This window comes from Kogia breviceps, chromosome 3, assembly GCF_026419965.1.
Source record: "Kogia breviceps isolate mKogBre1 chromosome 3, mKogBre1 haplotype 1, whole genome shotgun sequence".
NCBI lineage: Eukaryota > Metazoa > Chordata > Mammalia > Artiodactyla > Physeteridae > Kogia > Kogia breviceps.
The window spans coordinates 143,809,188-143,830,724 of NC_081312.1; the positions used below are offsets into that span (position 1 = coordinate 143,809,188).

The 21,537-nt window shown below is 43.1% G+C and overlaps 1 protein-coding gene across 2 annotated transcripts in view; it reads right to left on the reverse strand.

Annotated features, from left to right (window-relative positions):
* Positions 1 to 21,537, reverse strand: part of CGNL1 (cingulin like 1) — a 157,981-nt gene that overhangs the window by 80,266 nt on the left and 56,178 nt on the right. For both annotated transcript variants that reach the window (XM_067029776.1, XM_067029777.1), the window contains exons 2-8: positions 18,587 to 20,186; positions 17,693 to 17,787; positions 15,670 to 15,775; positions 13,236 to 13,337; positions 12,555 to 12,703; positions 10,648 to 10,783; positions 954 to 1,166 (exon numbers count right to left, since the gene is read on the reverse strand). In XM_067029776.1, the coding sequence (XP_066885877.1) occupies positions 954 to 1,166; positions 10,648 to 10,783; positions 12,555 to 12,703; positions 13,236 to 13,337; positions 15,670 to 15,775; positions 17,693 to 17,787; positions 18,587 to 20,170 (2,385 nt within the window). In that variant the 5' untranslated portion in view covers positions 20,171 to 20,186. The remainder of the gene's footprint in view (positions 1 to 953; positions 1,167 to 10,647; positions 10,784 to 12,554; positions 12,704 to 13,235; positions 13,338 to 15,669; positions 15,776 to 17,692; positions 17,788 to 18,586; positions 20,187 to 21,537) is intronic.

The window sequence follows — 21,537 nt, forward strand, 5'->3', positions numbered from 1 at the left end:
TGCAAGGCAATGAAAATTAAATCAGTTTCGCCTTTCTCCCTCAAACTAAACCAAATCTCAAAAAAACTAAGATAGGCAAATCAACTTTTATTTTAACTGTCTGTTATAATAACCCCAAGCAGACTATTTCCCAAACGTTTTGTTACACAACAAACCCATCTTTCAACTTCTTGTCATTTGCAATTACCGTGCAGTAACTGAAAATCAGTGAGTCACTATGCAGCACAGGGCAGAGGGCCTACCAGCTCTGAGCTGTCACTGTAATCATCACAGAATAAACAAACAATATCAAGAGTTCTTTCTTCATCATCTTTAACCTATATATTGCAGAGACTCTTAACAATTTATACTCTGTAATTCCCCTCTTTCCCTAAAGATGGCATGATATTTCACAACATTTTCCCCTTCATTTTCCCCTTTTCTTTAACAGCCCACAGTGAGGCCCACACCAAAGACCTCAACATAATTTAGAATCTATCTGCAGGAGCCAAGAATTCAATTAAGAGAAAAATTATCTTGCAAGGGTTTGGGCAATTCAGCCCATTAACCCTCTTGTAACTTTGCTGAGAAAAGAACTTGAATTGCCTAACAAAAGGCTTCACAAGTCAGAAGGAACAGGCTGGGGGCAGGGGTGAAAGATTCCAGAAATCTGGGTCCCGTCTGCAACCCTACCCCATGAGCAAAGTCACACAACGCCCTAGGCCACCACCGACCTTTAGGAACCCTGGAGGGGTTCACTCCTGGGTTTTCTAAATCTCACCACATGTAAGAGCTTTTAAGCGGGTCCTTAACAATTTTTAAGTTTACAAACTTGAAACGCTCACCAACGGAACTGCTGAGATTATAGTCTGTGGACAAGGTCTGGATCAATCGTCTGATGAAAGCGAGTTTCACCCTGTCATGAAAAGGCAGGCAGGCAAGGGACAGCCCCTCCGCGCGCTGGCCGGACCCACCTTGGCGGCCCCCTCCACGCTCTCCCGCAGGGCCCGCAGCTCCCCGTCGTACTGCTCCTTCAGCTTGTCCATCTCCTGGTCGTGACTGGAAACCTCTTCCTTCAGGGCTCCCTTCAGGGCGGTGAGTTCGCGCTCCCGCTTTCTCAAGAGGTCTTCCTGCTCCTCTTTGGCGATGAGCAGATGTTGGAGGTCCTGCTTTGCCTGCAGAAGCTCCTGGAGGGAGGAAACCCAGGCAGGGAGGTGAGGATGCCGGGCCACCCTGCACCCTCCGCACTCTCTCCTCCCGTAGGCTCCACGCTGCTTTAGCCCCTCTCCTCCTCTCCCCTTCCCTCCCTCAGAGGCCACCATCCCCCTCGATTCAACGAGCTTAGTTTTTCTGAGATTTAATTTGAGGGAGAAAAGGGAAACTGATTTCATTTTCGACGCTCTTAAGGGGCCAGGTCTGCTTTTTCCATCTCATGTCACCTCGGTGCAATGGTCTGGAGCCCTTGCTAGTGGCCTTCAGGGGCCGTTGCTTCGTGGGGGGGACATGCCGACTTGCTGGCCTCGCTTACTTCACCCCCAGGACCCTGCGTGTAGTCAAACCCTTAACCCACAACCCGAGTCCTCGGGATGCCCCTGTCCCATGCTGAGCAGGCACAAAATTCACACGTTCTCCACCTTCACTGCCTCATAACCTCACTGTTCATGAGCAAAGTCACAAAACTGGGGCAGCAAGTTCCGCTATAAATCGCGTCACCTAAACCCAAGTGTGTCCTGCCAAGGCTGGGCATTCCTTTCAGGTCACCGTCTCCTGTCAGACCTGCTCAGCTCCCCTCGAGCTGAGGCTCACCCTCCCCGGCGGACACCCCTACTTTGTACTCAGCCAGGACTTGGGCTTGACCACCCAGCTCCTCTCTGGACGCCAGGGTTCCTCCCCACCCAAAGCCACTTCACAGACAACAAGCTTTCTCCCCTGCCAGGCTGCTCCAAGTCTTTACTAATCAGCTGTCTTTTTTTCTGTCATTTTGTTCCTTTCTGTTTCCTTGAAATCTATGTCCTTTTCCTCAGGGCACAAGGACCCTCTGAGTCAAGGGCAAAAACAAACAAACGGGAAAAAAAAGCTTTTCCATCAAACTTCTGAAAATATAATTTCTGTTCACAGCCTCTACTCCTTGACCACCTTGTCACTCCTTACTCTCTTGCAAATGGCTTTTGTTCCTAGTCTGCTAAGCCTGTCCCCTCCAAGGTTGTACTGACCTCTTAATCTCCACATCCAATGGCCTTTTCTCAGTCCTCACTTTTCTCAACCCCTCTTTGATCCTCTTCACCTGTCCCCTTAGAATTCTCCTCTGCCTTGCAGTTCAAAGACACTGCATGCTCCTGTTTTCTTCCCTCGGGCCACTTTTTCTGTGACAATCTTTTCTGGTTTTTCTCTCCCTCATATTAAAAAGCTAAAATGATCCCCAAGAATGTGACTTTGCATTCTTCATTCTTTTTTGGCAAGCTCATCTAGGTTTGTTTTTCCCCCCAATTTTAAATTCTATATAAATAACTCCCCAAACCTGTACCTCCAAACCCTTATCTGACTCCAGACCTGCGAGACTCATCCATCTGGATGTCCCCTGGGCACCTATGATTCCGGAAGCTTACGTTTCTCAGTGAATTCTTCAAGTCCCTTCCTCTCCTCTCCTTTGCTCATTATCCTTGGGAATGGCAGCGCCTGCTCAGGAGCCTGGCAGCAACTTTGATCTCTCTCGTCCTTGTCCCTCACGACCAAAAAGTTAGTTCTGTAACATCTTAGATCCTTTCCCTCACCTCTCTGGTTTAGGCTCTCATCACCTCCAGCCCAGGTGGTTTGCAAGAGCTGCCCAACGGCTCCCAACCTCCCGTTTCTCACCTGTAGCCATCACCCACACAGCATCCTCTGTCTGGGATGCCCTTCGTCCCTCTCAGTCCCATCTCTCTCTGCCTTTCAGAAAACCTCTCAAGACTCAGATACTGTATGACCTCCTCCAAGAAGTCTTCCTTGAATCCCCTTCCTGAATACTCACCGCACTTAAGCAGCGCTTCTCATAGCACTTAATACTTTTACCATGCAGTCCTTGTATCTACATTTTATTTTCCTATCTCTCTTGCTAGATTATCAGCTCCTTGAAAAAAGGACATAGATCTGATTTATATTTCTTTCTTTTTTTTTTAATTTTTGCGATACGCGGGCCTCTCACCGCTGTGGCCTCTCCCGTTGCGGAGCACAGGCTCCGGACGCGCAAGCTCAGCGGCCATGGCTCACGGGCCCAGACGCTCCGCGGCACGTGGGATCTTCCCGGACCGGGGCATGAACCAGCGTCCCCTGCATCGGCAGGCGGACTCGCAACCGCTGCGCCACCAGGGAAGCCCTGATTTATATTTCTGGTGCATGGATCAATGATATTGGGAGTGGGACTGTTCTGGACATAAATAAATTAACATGGGCAGTACAGCAGGAGTCTGGAGATGTCAGAATTCTAAACTCATCTATTCTTTCACTGGTGGCTTCTACGTAAATACACATCCTGTCCTCTTGGAGCTCCTGGCGAACTGAATGAATGGTTGCAACCTGGGACCCGAGGCCTCAGAGATGATACACTACTTTCCATTTAAGAAGTGGGTCACTGATGAGGGGATGAAACTATTTGTATCGATTTAAGAATAACTGACAATGGTATCTCTTTTCTTCTCTCTAGGCATGTACATCCATTAAACCAGGGGAGCCTCTGCAATCCCAGGGTAGAGCTGCATTGCACGGACTAAGAATTAGTCCTTCAAGAATGTAGCTAGCAAGCACTAATAAGCTTAGAAGAAACTTCCAGAGACTCGTCTAGGCAACTAGAGCAACTCTGGCTCTTCCAAAGCACCAAACACAGAACACGTAAGTAAATTTTATGAAAATATACCCCCGTCTTGATATTTGTCAAAGGAGATGCCCTGTGCTTCCCACTGTCCAGTCCCTCCTTAGGGATATTAGAGACACCCGCAAACCGCGCCCCCCCCCCACATCACTATTGCTATTGGCTATCTCTCTAGGCCTTCCCGGAGGCTCCTGCCAGCTTCTTCACAATTGCCCTTGCGAGCCTACCCCCGTTTCCTGCTCTTATTTTCACACATTTCTCAATTGTTTTAACGATAAGTCAGTTCCTCTTCCCACACTTATCTTTCCCAGGATATATCTGTGTTTTGTGTTGCCTTTTGTGTACTGCCACCAATGCATGTCAAAAACTTGTTTTTATGGTCCATTCTACACCAACATGCTGTTATCTGTGTCTGGGGCTGTTGCTTAAGTGGACTCTGTTGCACAAATCCAATCAGATTATACCTCACCGTATCACTGAGTAGCACTTGAAGCTTTCCAGGGTAGAGACCAAAAGGGACGGGAGATTTCAAAAACTTCACTTCATCACCTCAGTGGCTTTCCTGCCAATTATATCGAGCCAAAGAAGTGAGAGAAAACATATAAACCTCAAAATACACGTGAACATCTGTTAGAGATGCACATGCCTCTCTGTAGACTGCAATCAAAGCAAACAAAGGAAAACTCTGGGCACTCAGAATCAGTACTTTCAAAACCTATACACATCCAGGCTTAGCTGCACACATGAAAGTACAAGAGATAGAGACCTAGTATGGATGTGTATTTGGGGGTGGGTACAGGGTAGGCTGAAAAAATTGAACTGTTTGGTACTTACTACATAATAAGAATTACGATAAGCATTTCTAAAAATCATAGGAGATGAATATTATTATTCTCATTCATTTAAAAAACAAAAAACTGGAGCTCCGAGACACTAAGATGCCTAAGATCACGCAGCTTATAAGTGACAGAGCCAAGACTGGGACCCACATTGGATACCAATGCCTGTTCTCTCCACTACACAGCTTCTGCAGGCCTGACCACAAAACTACACACTCGAGAAAGGTTGAGGAGCGGGCCGTTACTCAGTCTCTCAGATGCAAATGAACAGTGTATTGAGTTCTGCTCAAGTGCTTGTAAGGAGGTCCACCTTTTTAAACTGGAGCAAAGAAACCTGCCCAGAACCTGAAAAGACAAGAAGGAAAGTTGAGAAGAAAAGGAAGCATGCTCTGGGCCCCAGCTGTTACTAGCAGCAGCCAGTGGCTGTCCTGACAGCAGGGGCATCAAAAGACACAGACCAGAATGTCCAGAGTAGCAACTCATTTGCCCACAGAAAGTTTCACTTCACACACCACCTACTCACAGGTATTCCATGTCAAAATGAGAAAACAAAACTGATCTAGACTCTCGTTTGCATAAAAGCTTCCCAGAAGTTCTACAGAGTCCCTATTTCTGGCCCACACTCATTGAAAGGAAAAGTAAAGGTCTTTTATCAAAACTATAGCTGCCAAAGAATTATGTTATTTTTTCTCCCCAGAAGGATGGCCTAGAAAGTGTAACACAGTTGCTGAGAAACATGATTTTTTTCTGTTGCTTCTTTAGTAAAATGTATATAATGTTCCATAACATCACACTACAATAAGCTTATAATTATTCTAGAGATGTCATTTCTAAGCACAGCCTATCCCCAGACCAATAGGATTTTAAAACCAGAATAGTTTACTGATATCTAAGTACATGCATCTTGGTAAATGTCAGGGATAAAGCACCACAAGATTCTATTGGCCCATCTGTCAACACTACAGGCTCTCATCAAAGACAATCTTTGGTAATTAGAAAAACGTCATGAGGCTTAGAGAGGTGTCTCATGTTTACCCATCACTCCAAGAACAGAGGGAAACATATTCATGGACAAAGCAGTGACTGAAAACTTGACCTATAATTATTTTTGTATCTTGAGTTAAAAGAGAAATTCGGGGGCTTCCCTGGTGGCGCAGTGGTTGGGAGTCCGCCTGCCAATGCAGGGGACACGGGTTCGTGCCCCGGTCCAGGAAGATCCCACATGCCGCAGAGCAACTGGGACCATGAGCCATGGCCGCTGAGCCTGCGCATCCGGAGCCTGTGCTCCGCAGCGGGAGAGGCCACAGCAGTGAGAGGCCCGCGTACCGCAGAAAAAAAAAAAAAAAAAAAAGCAGAAGTGTTTAATGTTCATTGTGTTTAAGAGTCTGTTCTAAGCCAAGTTCCATGGAAAACTTGGCTACAACTATAATCTGTTATCAGATTCCCCCAGGCCACTTTTTATTAAGATATGAAGAATAAACTGAAAGTGACGAGGAGATGGGGTTTATTTTATTAGTGATATAGGAACCATAGGCCATTTTTTAAATGTTGCTGACACGTCAAAGGAAACTGATAAAAAGAGTGAGGACAATTTTCCACAGGGAGAGAAACCCACTTTGGCATAGAGAAGCTAATTGTGTCCTAACTTTTCTTGCAGAAAGGCAGCAGTAGATGATATAGCTTCCATTACAGGAAAGAGGCAAATAACCAGAAAACCAGAAACACCAGGAACATTTTTAAGAAAAGATGTACATAGTTTCCCTTTCCTGAGTCTCTCATTATTAGCCTCTGCCTGAAAACACATCAAAGCTGAAGCTCATATCCCAGTTACCACTATAAGTCAAAAAGCTAGTTATGTTCAGTTAATATATCCTCACTATACTGTATTCAAAGAGGCAAAGAAGCTACAGTTCATTTCAGAATTATTCCCATTTTTTTTAATGGTGGCATTTAAAAAATAATTTATCTTTTTTTTTTTTTTTTTCTTTTCTCCTTTGGTCACACAGCACAGCATGTGGGATCTTAGTTCCCCGACTAGGGATCGGACCTGTTGCCCTTGCATTGGAAGCACAGTCTTAACCTCTGGACCGCCAGGGAAGTCCCTAAAATTAATTTAAATATTGAAATTTATTTATTCATTTGCTCTGTTGCTTGGCACTATGCTAGGCCTGAAATGTGGGAAGAAGCAAAGATGATATGCTCTTGAATGAGCTGGCTAGTAAAAGAAACAGAAAATCAGAGCAAGCTCAAATGCACTAAAACAGAGAATCTAAAAGGATAGAAAATACCTGGAGAAAGGACAACTAACAATTTTAGGTTTTAGTTACTAGGAAAATTTAGCAACTTAAGAGACTTCCCGATAGCTAAGATAATATCTTTCTCTTTTAGAATCAGTGAGGTATACACACAGGGAATCATAGACTATGGCAAAGTCTTACCTTCTATTTAAATGTGTTTTTGAAGCTACATTTTTATCAAAAGCCATAACCTGTTCAGTGACATTTCTGTCCTTAGGAAATTTTTCTAAAGAAGTAAAAGGATACGTATAAAAAATTCAACATATTTTCTCATAATAAAAAAAAAGAAGAAACAACTTAAATATTGGAGGATGGTTAAGCATATTGTGGGGTTTCTTAAAAATAAAATATGAAGACTATGAAGTATCATAAAGAAAAATATTTCTGACGTATTAACTTTTAAAAGCAGGTATCAAAACTGTAGAGACGGGCTTCCCTGGTGGCGCACTGGTTGGGAGTCCGCCTGCCAATGCGGGGGACACGGGTTCGTGCCCCGGTCCGGGAGGATCCCACATGCCGCGGAGCGGCTGGGCCCGTGAGCCATGGCCGCTGATCCTGCGCGTCCGGAGCCTCTGCTCCGCAACGGGAGAGGCCACAACAGTGAGAGGCCCACGTACAGCAAAAAAAAAAAAAACTGTAGAGACACTATATATTTGTTTCTACATTACAGATGAAATCTGTCAATGAATAGGGAAACAAATAAAAATGTAGGAAAAAAACAGTTTGTTAAGGTATTAGGAAAATATGTGCATTTCTGCCCCCCATTTAAAAAAAAAAATCTTTATTGAATTTGTTACAATATTGCTTCTGTTTTATGTTCTGGTTTTTTGGCCAAAAGGCATGTGGGATCTTAGCTCCCCAACCAGGGATCGAACCTGCACCCCCTGCTTTGGAAGGTGAAGTCTTAACCACTGGACTGTCAGGGAAGCCCCTCACCCCGCATTTTAAAATTTCATCTTGGGCTTCCCTGGTGGCGCAGTGGTTGAGAATCCGCCTGCCGATGCAGGGGACACGGGTTCGTGCCCCGGTCCGGGAAGATCCCACATGCCGCGGAGCGGCTGGGTTCGTGAGCCATGGTCACTGAGCCTGTGCTCCGCAACAGGAGAGGCCACAACAGTGAGAGGCCCGTGTACCACAAAAAAAAAAAAAAATTTCATCTTATGTGATTTTCGTAACACTTCAGTGATAAATACACATATCTTCAAAGCCCCATTCTAATGTACCTTGTCTTTGTAACCCTGAGCCCTGAGAAGAAGACAGAGCCAAGAGAAGCAGAAGATTACCACAAATGCAGTGGTTTTTAAGGAATCTTTGGATGAAAAGAAATACCAGGTGGTAAGGAGCAGGCCTGAGGCTTTCTCAGGAGAAAGTGGTCTCAATAGAGACAAAGAGATGGTCCCATGGGGGGGAAGAGAAAATGACCCCCTCTGCACACGTGAAAATGAATTCATGAGAAGGTCTCTGCCCTGCGGCCACAAACGCTCCACTCTCCTCTCCACCTCTGCCAAGTCATGGGGAAGAGAGATGCTAAGTCCTAAAGATCAGGAACAACAATCCCTCCTGGGCAAGGACTTCAAAAGTAAACATGGAAGAGGGTGAGAAAAAACAATGGACAGCTGAGACAGAGGAAGCTACAAGGAATTACGAGAAAGCAGCTTTTAACCCCAAGAAAAGAACAAAGATGAGATCCAAGCTCTTAGGGGAAAAGCAGTAGAGAGTGAAAGTGAAATACTAACAAGTTACCTTTATTTTCTCATGAGTTTTTTGTTTGTTTGTTTGTTCTGGCTTTGTTCTAAATTGTGTATCATTTACTTGTTGGGCTGTTCCTACAAACCAAAGCTTTTATAAGCTAGCTAAACTGAACTAAACTTCAAAACTAAGCCAAAGACAAAGGTGATGCTAAAGTTATAGCAAAGATTCACTTTGTTGTACAGCAGAAACTAACACAACATTGTAAAGCAATTATACTCCAATAAAGATGTTTAAAAAAAAAGTTATAGCAAATATCAAAATATCTACACAGGGCTTCCCTGGTGGCGCAGTGGTTGAGAGTCCGCCTGCCGATGCAGGGGACACGGGTTCGTGCCCCGGTCCGGGAAGATCCCACATGTCGTTGAGCGGCTGGGCCCGTGAGCCATGGCCGCTGAGCCTGTGCATCCGGAGCCTGTGCTCCGCAACGGGAGAGGCCACAACAGTGAGAGGCCCGTGTACCACAAAAAATATATATATATATTTACACAGCACAGCTCTTCTTCTGATCTTCAATTAGATTCATTCCCCAGAAAAAAATGTAGACATTCAAAACCTATTCTTGCTCTCTAATCGTTTCACACATGTGCATCTAACACCTCAACAGGATGGTAATCTAATTCAGAGAAGAGATAATAATTGTCTCTGAAAAAAACCATAATAATTAACAAATGGAAGCAGAAGAAGGAATCAACCTTATTCACTGACTCACAGATTGATAATATCAACAGGGGATAGACTGATATGGGCAGAAGCCAGATTGGCGGCCTGTTTATAGAGCAAGTAGATTCATTCATTTACTCACTCACTCACTCACTCACTCATTGAAAATGCATCCATCCAGCCACCCACCAAATATTTCCTGAGTGCTGTATGTCCTAGCCACTGGAATAACTGCTGAGGATATAGTGCTAAGCCAACCATCACCAACTCTGCCCTCTTGGAACTTACAGTCTTATGGGGGCTTTAAACAAATAAAAACTTAACCTGTGATAAGTGGTGTATGGGCACTAATATAATACTAATGTCTTTTAAATGTTTTTTTAATAATAGCATTACTTACAAAGTATCTTTGCTCAAAATTTAACCTGAATCTAGTACTGTTTAGATCTAAACTCAAATTTACCAGAAACACAGGGGAGAGTGGAACAAGTTAATGGACACCATAAGGAAACAATTAGAAAATCCAGAATGTGGAGCACTGTTCTGGGCTCTTCAGAAGTAGGAAGGGAGAAGAAGAGCAAGGAGTAGTGGATGCAGGGACAAGGGAGGCTATACTAAGAAAAGTGAACTCTGAGAGAGAGAATAATGAAAGCAATGTGGGATTCCTGACTGGATTCTGGCTTGGGGGAAAAACGACAACTAGCAAATACTCTTGAGGGACAGCTGGCAAATGATGAATAAAGACCATATATTATATTGTATATAATACAACATAGGAATTAATTTTTGAGATGTGATAATAGTATTGTGGTTATAAGAAAATTCCCTAATTATTCAAATGCATGCTGAAAAGTTTAGGGGTGAGACGTGGTTTTATCTATAAATTACTTTGAAATGGTTCAGCAAAGATGAATAGATATAAAGCAGTGATACTCCAATGAAAATTAACTTAAAAAAAAGATGAATAGAGAGATGAATTTCTAAAAAAAGAAAAATGAATGGGTGGAGAGAAGAAAAAAATGGAGTAACTGTGGGAACATGTTGATAACTGTTGGATTTGGATTGGGACTCTACGGCAGTTAACACATTATTCTACTTTTCTGTACGGCTGAAAATTTTCCTAAGACAAACTATTGCATATGATGCTCTCACAGAAGGGAACACAGGGACAGGTAGAACAAACACACAACAGAGTATGGCTCCCAGTTCCCCCACCCACCCCATACTCTCCAGGCAGACGGGGCCTCTCTTGTCACCTGACCCCAGCCCCACTTACCTCAATCAGAGCCCCCTTCTCCCTGTCCTCGGATTGTTTAGCACTGTCCAATTCATCATGCATTTCTGAGAGCTGGTCCTGGAGATCCCTGATCTCAGTCTGGTGCTGTTCTCGTTCCATCTTCACCTGGAACAGCCTGGCAGGAAAGGAAGCCCATGAGAGAGTTTCTCCTGGCCTCTGCTTATTTTCATCCAGTCTGCTTTCAGAGCTTCAGATCATCAAGCAGAGTCACCTAAATGCCCAAGGAGCCTCCCATTTTCTGTTCTGCACTGAACAGAAAATCACAAACCAGAAAGGCACTGGTAAGAACTCATGTCTACAGTCTACTTTGCCCAACAAGAAGACAAGTGAGAACTCAAACCAACGTAATGGGAAAGGTTATACAGTGACATTTCCTCCCCAAAAGGAGATCACAGGGTACTAGAATTTGGACATAGAAGATAAGGAATCAGGAAAAAGAGCACAACTTTTATGATAAATGTTTTCATTAAAGCCACCCCACTCCCTACCAGCCTACCCCACCCCATCCCCAGTACTCTAGACCAGGAGAGTTAGCAAATTATGGCCCATGAGCCAATCTGGCCCACTGCCTGCTTTTGTAAATAAAGTTTTACTGGAACACAGCCATGCTCATTCATTTATGTATTGTTTATGGTCATTTGCACAATACAATGGTAGAATTGAACAGTTCCAACAAAGACCATATGACCTATAAACCCTAAAGCATTTACTATCTGACAGAAAAAGTTTGCCAACCTCTGCTCTAAAGGAAACTCACAACTATTCTACCTTTTATTTTGTAAAGTCTTTACGGCACTCTAAATTTTGATTTTTTTCTTACCAACCTCTTTTCTGAAATTAACCTCTAAGAATGTTTCAAAAGCAAACACTACACCATCAAAACGGCGAAGGTAATCAAATGCTTTTACGATATAATGTCCTGTTTTTCTTGAATTTCCCTCTAGATTTCACTCCTGCTTAACCTCTCACTTAAGGCTTCTGTCATGGCCAGTGGGCTTCATGACACCAGCCATGTTCACACCTTGGTTTCAAATCCTCTTGTCACAGATTTTAACACAACATGATGGCAGGGCCATCTTGGGCTTGTCTTTCCTTCTCTGAAGACCCAAAAGAAGTATATAAGAACTGGTCACAATATTGGTCAGCACTATCCAGGACAAAATTCAGAACGTGGGAGGGAGACTGTGGAGGTCATGTGACACATACTTTTTAGAGGCTGGGCCCAGGCTCTTTGAGATCTGTCCTTAGATATCACCACTCAGTATTCCTTGCTTCTCACTTGACTGCTCTGAGATCTACTCTATGGGCTGAAACTTTACAAATATCCTTTGAGGTACACAAAGAATTTTTAAATTATTAAATTCATTCTGCTTACCAGCCTACACGTCACCAGTTTTATAATTTTATAAGAATAAGAGTGAGAAAAGGAAAGGTCAGCAGCCCTATAAAGATTTGGAAGGTTGAGCAGAATTAAACGGACAAAAAGGATCTGGCTTGGGCTTCCCTGGTGGCACAGTGGTTAAGAATCCACCTGCCAATGCAGGGGACACGAGTTCGAGCCCTGGTTCAGCAAGATCACACATGCCTCGGAGCAAATAAGCCCGTGCACCATAACTACTGAGCCTGAGCTCTAGAGCCTGCAAGCCACAACTACTGAAGCCCGCGCACCTAGAGCCCATGCTCCGCAACAAGAGAAGCCACCGCAATGAGAAGCCCACGCACCGCAACAAAGAGTAGCCCCCGCTCGCTGCAACTAGAGAAAGCGCACATGCAGCAATGAAGACCCAATCCAGCCAAAAATTAATTAATTAAAATTTTTTTTAAAAGTGTCTCGCTCCATTGGTGCAGGAAACCAGCAAGGGCACAGGCTCTGGGCCAGAACTTACTCCTCCAGTTGTCTCCGGAGCTCCCCTTCACTTCCCTCCAGCCGCCGCTGCAGCTCGGCATTCTCTTCTACCTTGCTTTCATGTTGACTTTGGAGTGCTTCTAAGTTTGCTTTCACTCTGTCTCTCTCTTCTTTGATGTTCTGCTGATTCTAATAAGAATATGTGATGTTAAAGTACCTCCACCATACATTAATGTCATCCCACTGAAGCCTCCTTCTAAACTCTGATGGACTCCATGTCTCTGTACTTAGATTATTAAACAACTTGATGGAACTATGTAATAAAGGCATGGGAGTCCACAACTAGAAAGAACACTAAACACTTAATGAATTGTAATTCTTCTAAAAGAGAAACACAAACACAGCTAAATCACATGCTGCTCTTTATATTACTTAGTCCAGATGTTTTATATACATTTAGTTTCCAATTTGCCTGTCTGAATCCAACAGCGTTTCTATTACTCTGTCAAAGCCAACATTTTCTATGTGCTTTGGTTACTTAAAAAAAAAGTTCTTTGGGCAGCAGGAACTAAATATACAGGAATTTGCTCAGCGATGGGAAGAATGTTTCTTTTGGGAAAAAAATTTGTTTTCACTTCACTTGGGCAACCCAAGGTACTTAAAATATTCTTTATCAATCAAGACGGAACAGAATAAAATAACATAAAGAAAAATCAGATACCTTGACTTCTACTTGAAGCTGTCTCTGAAGTTCAGCCACTTCTGTGGTCAACTTGTTTTTCTGTTCCAAGAGATCTTTGACTTCAGATGAAGAATTAGAAGCCTACGATTAATTGCAAAAATATCCTAAGTTAAATGTTCAAGATGCTTTATTTTTTTCTTGCATGAACATTAACAATAGGATGACACTCTCAAAAGGATCTGACTAAAATCCTACAGCAAAATGGTTAGAAAACTACAACTAAAAGTGAGGGGAAAAGGTAAAAGCAGAAATCAAAACCAGAAAAGGCAGTGTCTTGGCTCTCATGCACCTGAATCCAGGTGTGAGTCATGCATGAACTTAGAATGAGGTACTTCCTCATCTACTCCTATGAAGCAGACCAGAAACCAACAGTCAACAGAAACACAGCACTTCCAATTTTCTTAGGCAAAATGAGAACAATCTATCTTAGAAATGTAAAGCTAACCCAAGGAGGGAAACTGTAGATTGTTCTTTCCCAAGCAAAAACTGCCTGCTTCGTGGCTTTCCAATATGGTCTTAGCCCATTAAGGGAGAGGGTTCTCTTGCACGAAATCACTTAACTGACACCAAAATATAAAACTCCCAAACCTTTGCCAGCAAATAATCAGATGCATAAAGTGAGAGAGAAGGGGAGTAGAAAAATGTGGGCAATTAAGCAGTCACGGCACTGTGATCAGAGCCAGAAGTCTAAGAGCCTAAGTTCATCGTCTCATTATCTCTGGCTTGATTAAGAAGCAGCAGCTGCTTAACTGGTCTCCCGTCCTCTAAACTTACCTCTCTCCAAAAACTACAAAGAAATGGATTTTTATAAATACGACACTACTCATTGCTGTTTAAAATCCATCCGTGGAAGCCTATCACCTTTGGCCTGAAATGAAAATTGACATGATCTACAAGATCCTGCCTACGTGGTGCCTGGTCCCCATATCCTAGCTCTCTTCTCCAGCTACACTAAATCACCTCTAGTCCCCTAAACATGGCAAGCACACACCTCTTTATATTTTATGTTTTTCGTTCTGTTCCCTCTACTTAGAATGCCCTGCCTCCCCTCTCTGGGAGAATTCTATGATCTTCTGAGACATCATGAGTGTTATCGACTCCAGAAGGGCTACCCCAACTTCCCCAGTTTAGGCTGGATACCCTAGTCTGGAACCACAATGACAATCTTAACATCAAGACCAAAGGATGCATTCTCCAGGAGAATATGCAGGTTAATGCAAAGCAACAGTAATGGTGATGAGTTGGATTTAAGAGATTTAGCAAAAAAAATCCTAACTCAATTAAAAACACTGTGCAGAGTTCCTGAAATCTGCCTATAAGCAAGGGGTATAATTGAAAGGTTCCCCAGTTGGAACTCTGTGTGTGTGTGTATCTATAAAAATATTTTATATATTTATACATATAATATCAATACATAATAATAATAATAAAATACATCTATATAAAGATACATAATAAAATATGTTTATATATTTTAAATATTATTTCTACAGATAAATTGAAAAATGGTTTTATTTGATGCCAGAGCAGCAGTCATGGGTTAACTTGAGCACAAGGGGAATACAGAACAGTAGAAAAAAAAGGGTAGTTGATGCCTATAAATATCCTTTATTCATATGTTTCCAAAGTTAAAAAAGCAGCAATAGACCAACTCCCTGTTACCTGCCTCTGGGTATCTTCTTTCCTTCCAGTGCAGAAATCCCCCCAGAAAAGGAAAGATGCCCAAGCAAGAAATGCGGCATTCAAGGTGGCACAGAATTGAGGGACAAGATTTTAGTCGTTCCTCTTAAATGCTGCTTCCTTTCATGGCACAAGGTATGACTAGCATATAGTACATGTTCATCTAATAGGGGATGAGTCCTCCTTTAACAAAACATCTCCAAGTCCCAACTAAAATTCAGTACAATAAATTAAACAGGCAGTTTTTTAAAAAAGAATTTAGCCCCACTCTACTCCTTCCTCTCCCTTCGGCCCATGCCGGTCAGCCCACCAGTCTCTCTTCCACATTCTCTAGTTTGATTCTCTTATTTCTTATTCTCTGAAGTTTGAGAACTTGGGTCCAAGCCCATTCATACTTACTTTTCAAACATGCCTACAATAACACTACGGTTCTCCATCCCATGCTTCATTTCATCCTTCCTATTCTTTTCCCTTTCTAAATTTTACCACCTATTGTTTCATCCTGTTATATTGTATAGATTTTTTTAAAAATAAAATTTCTTAAAACCTTTCTAGAAAAAAGGCAGGGTGCAAATTAGCAATATTTAAAACATGCTGTTCCATCTTTGGTACTGCTTACTACTCAGGAAACTTCCCACTAACTACTGTGACCGAAAGTACAGACTGAAGAAAGCAATTTGTTTGCCAGGTTCCACATTAAATGCCCTCTACAAAACACAAAGCTTCGCCTTACTTGATTATTTCCTTGTGTGCTCCCTGCTGCTCGAGACTTCAAAGTCTGGATTTTCTCAAAGACCAGGTTGACCTTCCTCTTAGTAGCATCATCATTATCGGTGCTTCTGGAAAAAAAAAAAACAATGAGGGCAAAACCATTGGCCTCAGACTATTTTATGTGCCATAACACACAAACAGCAAGCCCTTTAAGAAGATAAATCACAAGAGGCGTGAATTAATTAAGGCTGCAGACACAACCAGTGTGAGGAGAGCAGGATAGACGGTGTATTTTTCTCCAGACAAATTGTTCAATGTTACCACCCGATTTAGGAGAGGGGTTCCCATTTCCAAACATGTGAAAGAGACACAAGCACATTCTAAATAAGCTTAGAGATAACATCCAATAAAAATTTAGTAATTTGTTGCTTGCCTGATTCAAATGACATACATTCACTCCAACAAGGAATCTCTCCTGTATGTGTGTCACGCTAGGAATGATCCACCGTGACCTTAACTTGTTTTAGCCTTTGTTTAAAAAAATAAATCCCCCAAGCCAAGGTTGTCAACACAGCTGCCCTTTGCCTAGACTCTCATAGGTAATGGTAAGATAGAGTTCTATTAAGGACTACCCACACCTTCTATCACACATACCTGGCACTTAGGAAAAAAAAAATTTTTTTTAATAGTGGGGGGGGATCTCTCCAGTTATTTTCTTTCTTTCTTTCTTTTAAAATTTATTTATTTTATTTATTTATTTTTGGCTGCGTTGGGTCTTTGTTGCTGTGCGTGGGCTTTCTCTAGCTGCAGTGAGCGGGGGCTCCTCTTCGTTGTGGAGCACCGGCTTCTCATTGCAGTGGCTTCTCTTGTTGCAGAGCATGGGCTCTTAGGCGCACAGGTTTCAGTACTTGTGGCACATGGGCTCAGTAGTTGTGGTGCACGGGCTGAGTTGCTCCACAGCATGTGGGATCTTCCCGGACCAGGACTCGAACCCGTGTCCCCTGCATTGGCAGGCGGATTCTTAACCACTGGCGCCACCAGGGAAGCCCAGGGAAAAAAATGTTTAAGTAAGTTTCCTTAAAAAGGTGCCTCCCACTAAAGTCTGTCTCACCAGTCTCTCAATAAATCATGGGCCAAAAAAATAAAAGAATGTAGAGAAAGAATTTTAAATGTTAGGAATTCTCCTACCTTAATCTTCTCATGGTAAAACCCTTTACAGAAAGACACTAATAATTAGTTCTTAGCTAAAAGAATCTCTTTACTTTTTTTTTTTTCAAAAGAGCCCCTATCTTATATTTTGAATGATTCTGTCAGCTCTATATTACTGACAGAAAATTGTAAGGCACAATATAAAACTATGAAGTGTTCTGATACCAATGAGTATTTGCCAAGTGACTTTCAGTCATGTCAGACTATAAAGCTTTTCTTCTTTTTAATCATATCTGATGAGAGAACTGAAACAGAAACTTCAAATTCCTGGCCTAGAATTCCAGCTCAGTTGGTATCTAAGTAAGGACTGAAAACCAGATTATTCAAACTCATCCTCCCAGATAAGTAAGTGGAAAGCACTGCTTTTATATGACTCATACATGCTTTAAAAATAATGGAAGCAGGGGCTCCCGGCCCATGTCAACTCTGGGGAGGGGAGGAGGTGTTTTTATTTGTAACTTCTAATAAGGGGTGATTGATTACCACTGTGTGTATACAGACAAACTCAAGGCGACGACAGACTCAGTTCAAAACTGAATGGTAAACATTCTTCCTATCTTTGAATTTGTTTCTGAAACAGTAAAGAATCATTTTTAAAACATATTCATTTTTAACTTTTAAAGTAGGATGTTCTTCCCCACACTTCCTTCCCCTGCTCTTCACCCTCCTCCACCCAAGACTTAAATGCTGTTATGACAACTCCAGCCATGGAGTCTGCACCCTGAAATGGCTCACACAGGGCAGGAAGGGAGGGTAAAACACAAGGTCTCAGAAAAGAAAATTAAGAGGCCCACCAGGAAGGACAATACTTTGCTCCTTGAAGGAAAATCACTAACCCTTCTTTGAGGTAATTGTAAAGTATCTGCTTGGCTGTCTCCTCATTGGTTTGCTGAGTGAGTTCTTGCTGGCCTTTTAACAGATCCGGTGTGGCCTGGAACACAATGTTTGTTATTAGATCACAGGATGCTGCTTCCAAGAAGAAGGCAAAACCCCACAGCAGAAGCTTCCAAACACTTTCCTGCTTCCTAGAAAGGATTCCTCAGGTAAGGATGCTCATTACAACTCGTTCCACCACTTAGTAGCTCTGTAACCTTGGGCAAGTTACTTAACTTTTCCTCACCTCAATTTTCTCGCCTGTAAACAGAAGTTAATAGTACCTACATTCATAGGGTTGGTGCGATCCTATAATACATAACAAAGAGTGCCTGGCACTTACCAACCTTAGTATCATTTTTATCATTTTCATTATTTTTTACTGTTACTACCAAAACACTAACTGGACCACAAAAATAAATTCCATCACTTCAGGATAAACCTAAATTATGATTAACCTAATTTCTCAGGACAGAAATTAATCCAGTCACTCAATGTCATGAGGAAAATTAATACATCTAAATAAACCCAAGTACAGAGCCTCTTGTTTTGGAAACAAATTCTGCATACTTTCAGATTTTACACATACACGAAAAGAAAAATCGAGGCTCTCTATAGTGTTTGACAAGTTACTTTACAAACAAGAACACAACAGGAATCTAGTGGTACTTGAATTTACTTAGAAAACCAAGCGATTAGCAGTAGGTCATAATCTACTGCTAGGCGGAAAACTCTAAAAACTATTACTGATTCAAGATGGTGCAATTACTGACTCAGGATGGAAGATATGTATTCCTACAGCCAGGATGTATTGATAGACCACTTAGAAGGACCAAAAAGACTCCCACCAGTATTACCTGAGTATTTGAGGTGGAAGTAAATGTCTTCACAGAAATCCTCTTGGTACCTGAGTCCGGGGAAGTTGCTAGCGCCCGATTCTGTAACATCAACGTAGCGGTGGCTGTTTTGATTTCCTCCCCCTTCTTCGTCTGTGCTGGGAGGGAGGATGTGCGCCCAGTCGGACTTTCCTGACCACCTTTGTTTTCTGGAACTTTCCCATCTTTGTTCCGCAGAAGCGGCCTGGGCTGGGCTCCCTGCAGCCTGGCGAAGGCGCGCCCTCCGCCCTGCCTCCCCCGGTGCTCCTGCGCCTGTGCTCTCTGCGGGCACACCTGTGAGGGCCGCAGCAGGTGTTCGCTGGACTTGCCCAGGTTCCTGCTGAATTCGGTCAGGTACTCCGAGTTCCCTTGGAGACCGAAAGGAAATGCACTATCCACGCTTCGGGACCTTTTCCTGTCTTCTGGGTTGATCCTGTTTCGCTTCCCAGACCTGCCTCTTCTCTGCAGCCCAGGTTTTTGGTCAAATTTTTCAATTAACTGATCCACGCCAGGAATCGACCCCGTATCAATATCCCGTCCAGTTCCGGGCAAGAAGGGGATATACCTTCTGTTTTCATGACGATTCACATTGTCGGCATGGATGGCACATTCTTGGTCATCGAGTAAAAATCTGTACAAAGAGTTGGCCGAAGTGGGAGTTGTGGACGATGAGGAGGATCTCCGGGACCGGGCTCCGTCCAGCACGGGCCCGGCTGAGTCCTGGCGCCGGAACGGAAGCACGTCGGGCCTGGTTTTCTTGGCTTCCGGGTGGGTGTGCGCGCTGTGGGTGGGTTGGGGCTTCCCGCTAGCGACAAGGGCCTCCTCTGCCAGCCCCTCCTTGCTGCAGCTCTGAACATTCACGCACACCGAGGTCTGCTTCTTGGGGTCATCAATGACCACGGAGCTGCACAGTCGAATGGCCGTCACGCTGGATCTGGCCGGGTCTTCCGAGGGAGGTCTGGTCGGCTGGGAATGGCTAGGTTTGGACGAGCAAGTCCAAGCCTTCTTATTGGTGGTCCCTTCTTCTGCGAAAGCTTTTAGCCAGTTACTCTCAGGAGGCTGGTGATTTTTTAAGTTCAACTCATTCTTTTCAGGATCATAGGGCTGTAAAAGCTCTGGATGCCTCTGAAAGTTCAGCACGGGGGATGGCTTCATCGCTTCCCCTTTGTGATCTAGAACTCCATTCTTGCCATCAAAGAGAGAGGGCTGTTTCAGGTTTCTTACTGGGCCGGGTGGGGCATATGGGTTTTCGGGCAGCTGCAGTTCTTCTGCACTGTTCTCCTCGAGCACAGATCCATTGCTGGAATGGAGAGGCAGGTTACTTGTCACTGGAGACGGAAATGATGGCCCGTTTTCAGAAAAAGACGTGCCTGCCAGACACCGCTCTGTGTTATTGAGGACTATGTAGGGGTGGCCATCAATCCCCTGGACCCGAATACTGACACCATAGGAGCCTGCCTTAGCGTGCTGGGAATTCCTTGATTTTTTGGTTTCATCACTTGCGAGTCTCAGATGGACACCGTATTCCTGCTGCACATGTTGATATTCACCGAAATACAGCTCCATGGTTCACTGTTGTTCACTACCAGGGGAAAATGGGGTAAAAAGAGGACATTAAGTTAAAATTACATCTGTTTAAATGAAGATTATGAGGGAAGACTTCAAAGTTCAGGGAAAACCAAACACTTTAAAGAGCAAGGACACTTCAGAACCAAATACTCATCCAAACAGGGCTTTCTGGATGCCTGTGGGCCCATGTGACCGTGGTGTTTGTCAACACTGAGCTTGAACCCAGGCCTTAGGGTAGATGACAGGCCAAATGCCCTGATGCCTTTGGTAGAGCTTAATTATTCTGTTTCTAGCTGACGGGCTGTGCTGGTTGCCTTGTTTTTTCCTTAGTTCATTTCCTCACACTTTATGCTGTTTACTTTTAACCAATAGGATGCTCCAGTTTACCAGCATTTGAGAACAAGGTACTTTTCCAAGAAAATAATTAAGAGCTAAGGTGTTCTGATGCTCACCATTTTTCTTTTTTTCTAAACTATTAATTTTACTGTCAAAACCCTTTCACTCTTCTTTATGCACAACCCTGCTTTGAAATCTTTATCATTATTTATTTGGCTACAGTGTTTAAAACATTTCTACTTTAAGGAAGCAGTTGTTTGTGAGACTGACAATGAGAGTGAGTGATTAAAAATAATTTTCAATTTTTTTTAACATCTTTATTGGAGTATAACTGTTTTACAATAGTGTTAGTTTTTGCTTTAAAACAAAGTGAATCAGTTATACATATACGTATGTTCCCATATCTCCTCCCTCCTGCGTCACCCTCTCTCCCACCCTCCCTATCCCACCCCTCTAGGTGGCCACAAAGCACAGAGGTGATCCCCCTGTGCTATGCGGCAGCTTCCCACTAGCTATCTAATTTATATTTGGTAGCGTATATATGTCCCTGCCACTCTCTCACTTCGTCACAGCCTACCCTTGCCCCTCCCCATATCCTCAAGTCCATGCTCTAGTAGGTCTGTGTTTTATTCCCGTCCTACCACTAATCTCTTCATGACATTTTTTTTTCTTAGAGTCCATATATATGTGTTAGCATACGGTATTTGTTTTTCTCCTTCTGACTTACTTCACTCTGTATGACAGACTCCAGGTCTATCCACCTCATTACAAATAACTCAGTTTCATTTCTTTTCATGGCTGAGTAATATTCCATTGTATATATGTGCCACATCTTCTTTATCCATTCATCTGTTGATGGACACTTAGGTTGCTTCCATGTCCTGGCTACCGTAAATAGAGCTGCAATGAACATTTTGGTACATGACTCTTTTTGAATTATGGTTTTCTCAGGGTATATGCCCAGTACTGGGATTGCTGGGTCATATGGTAGTTCTATTTTTTCATTTTTTTTTTTTTTAACCAAAAGT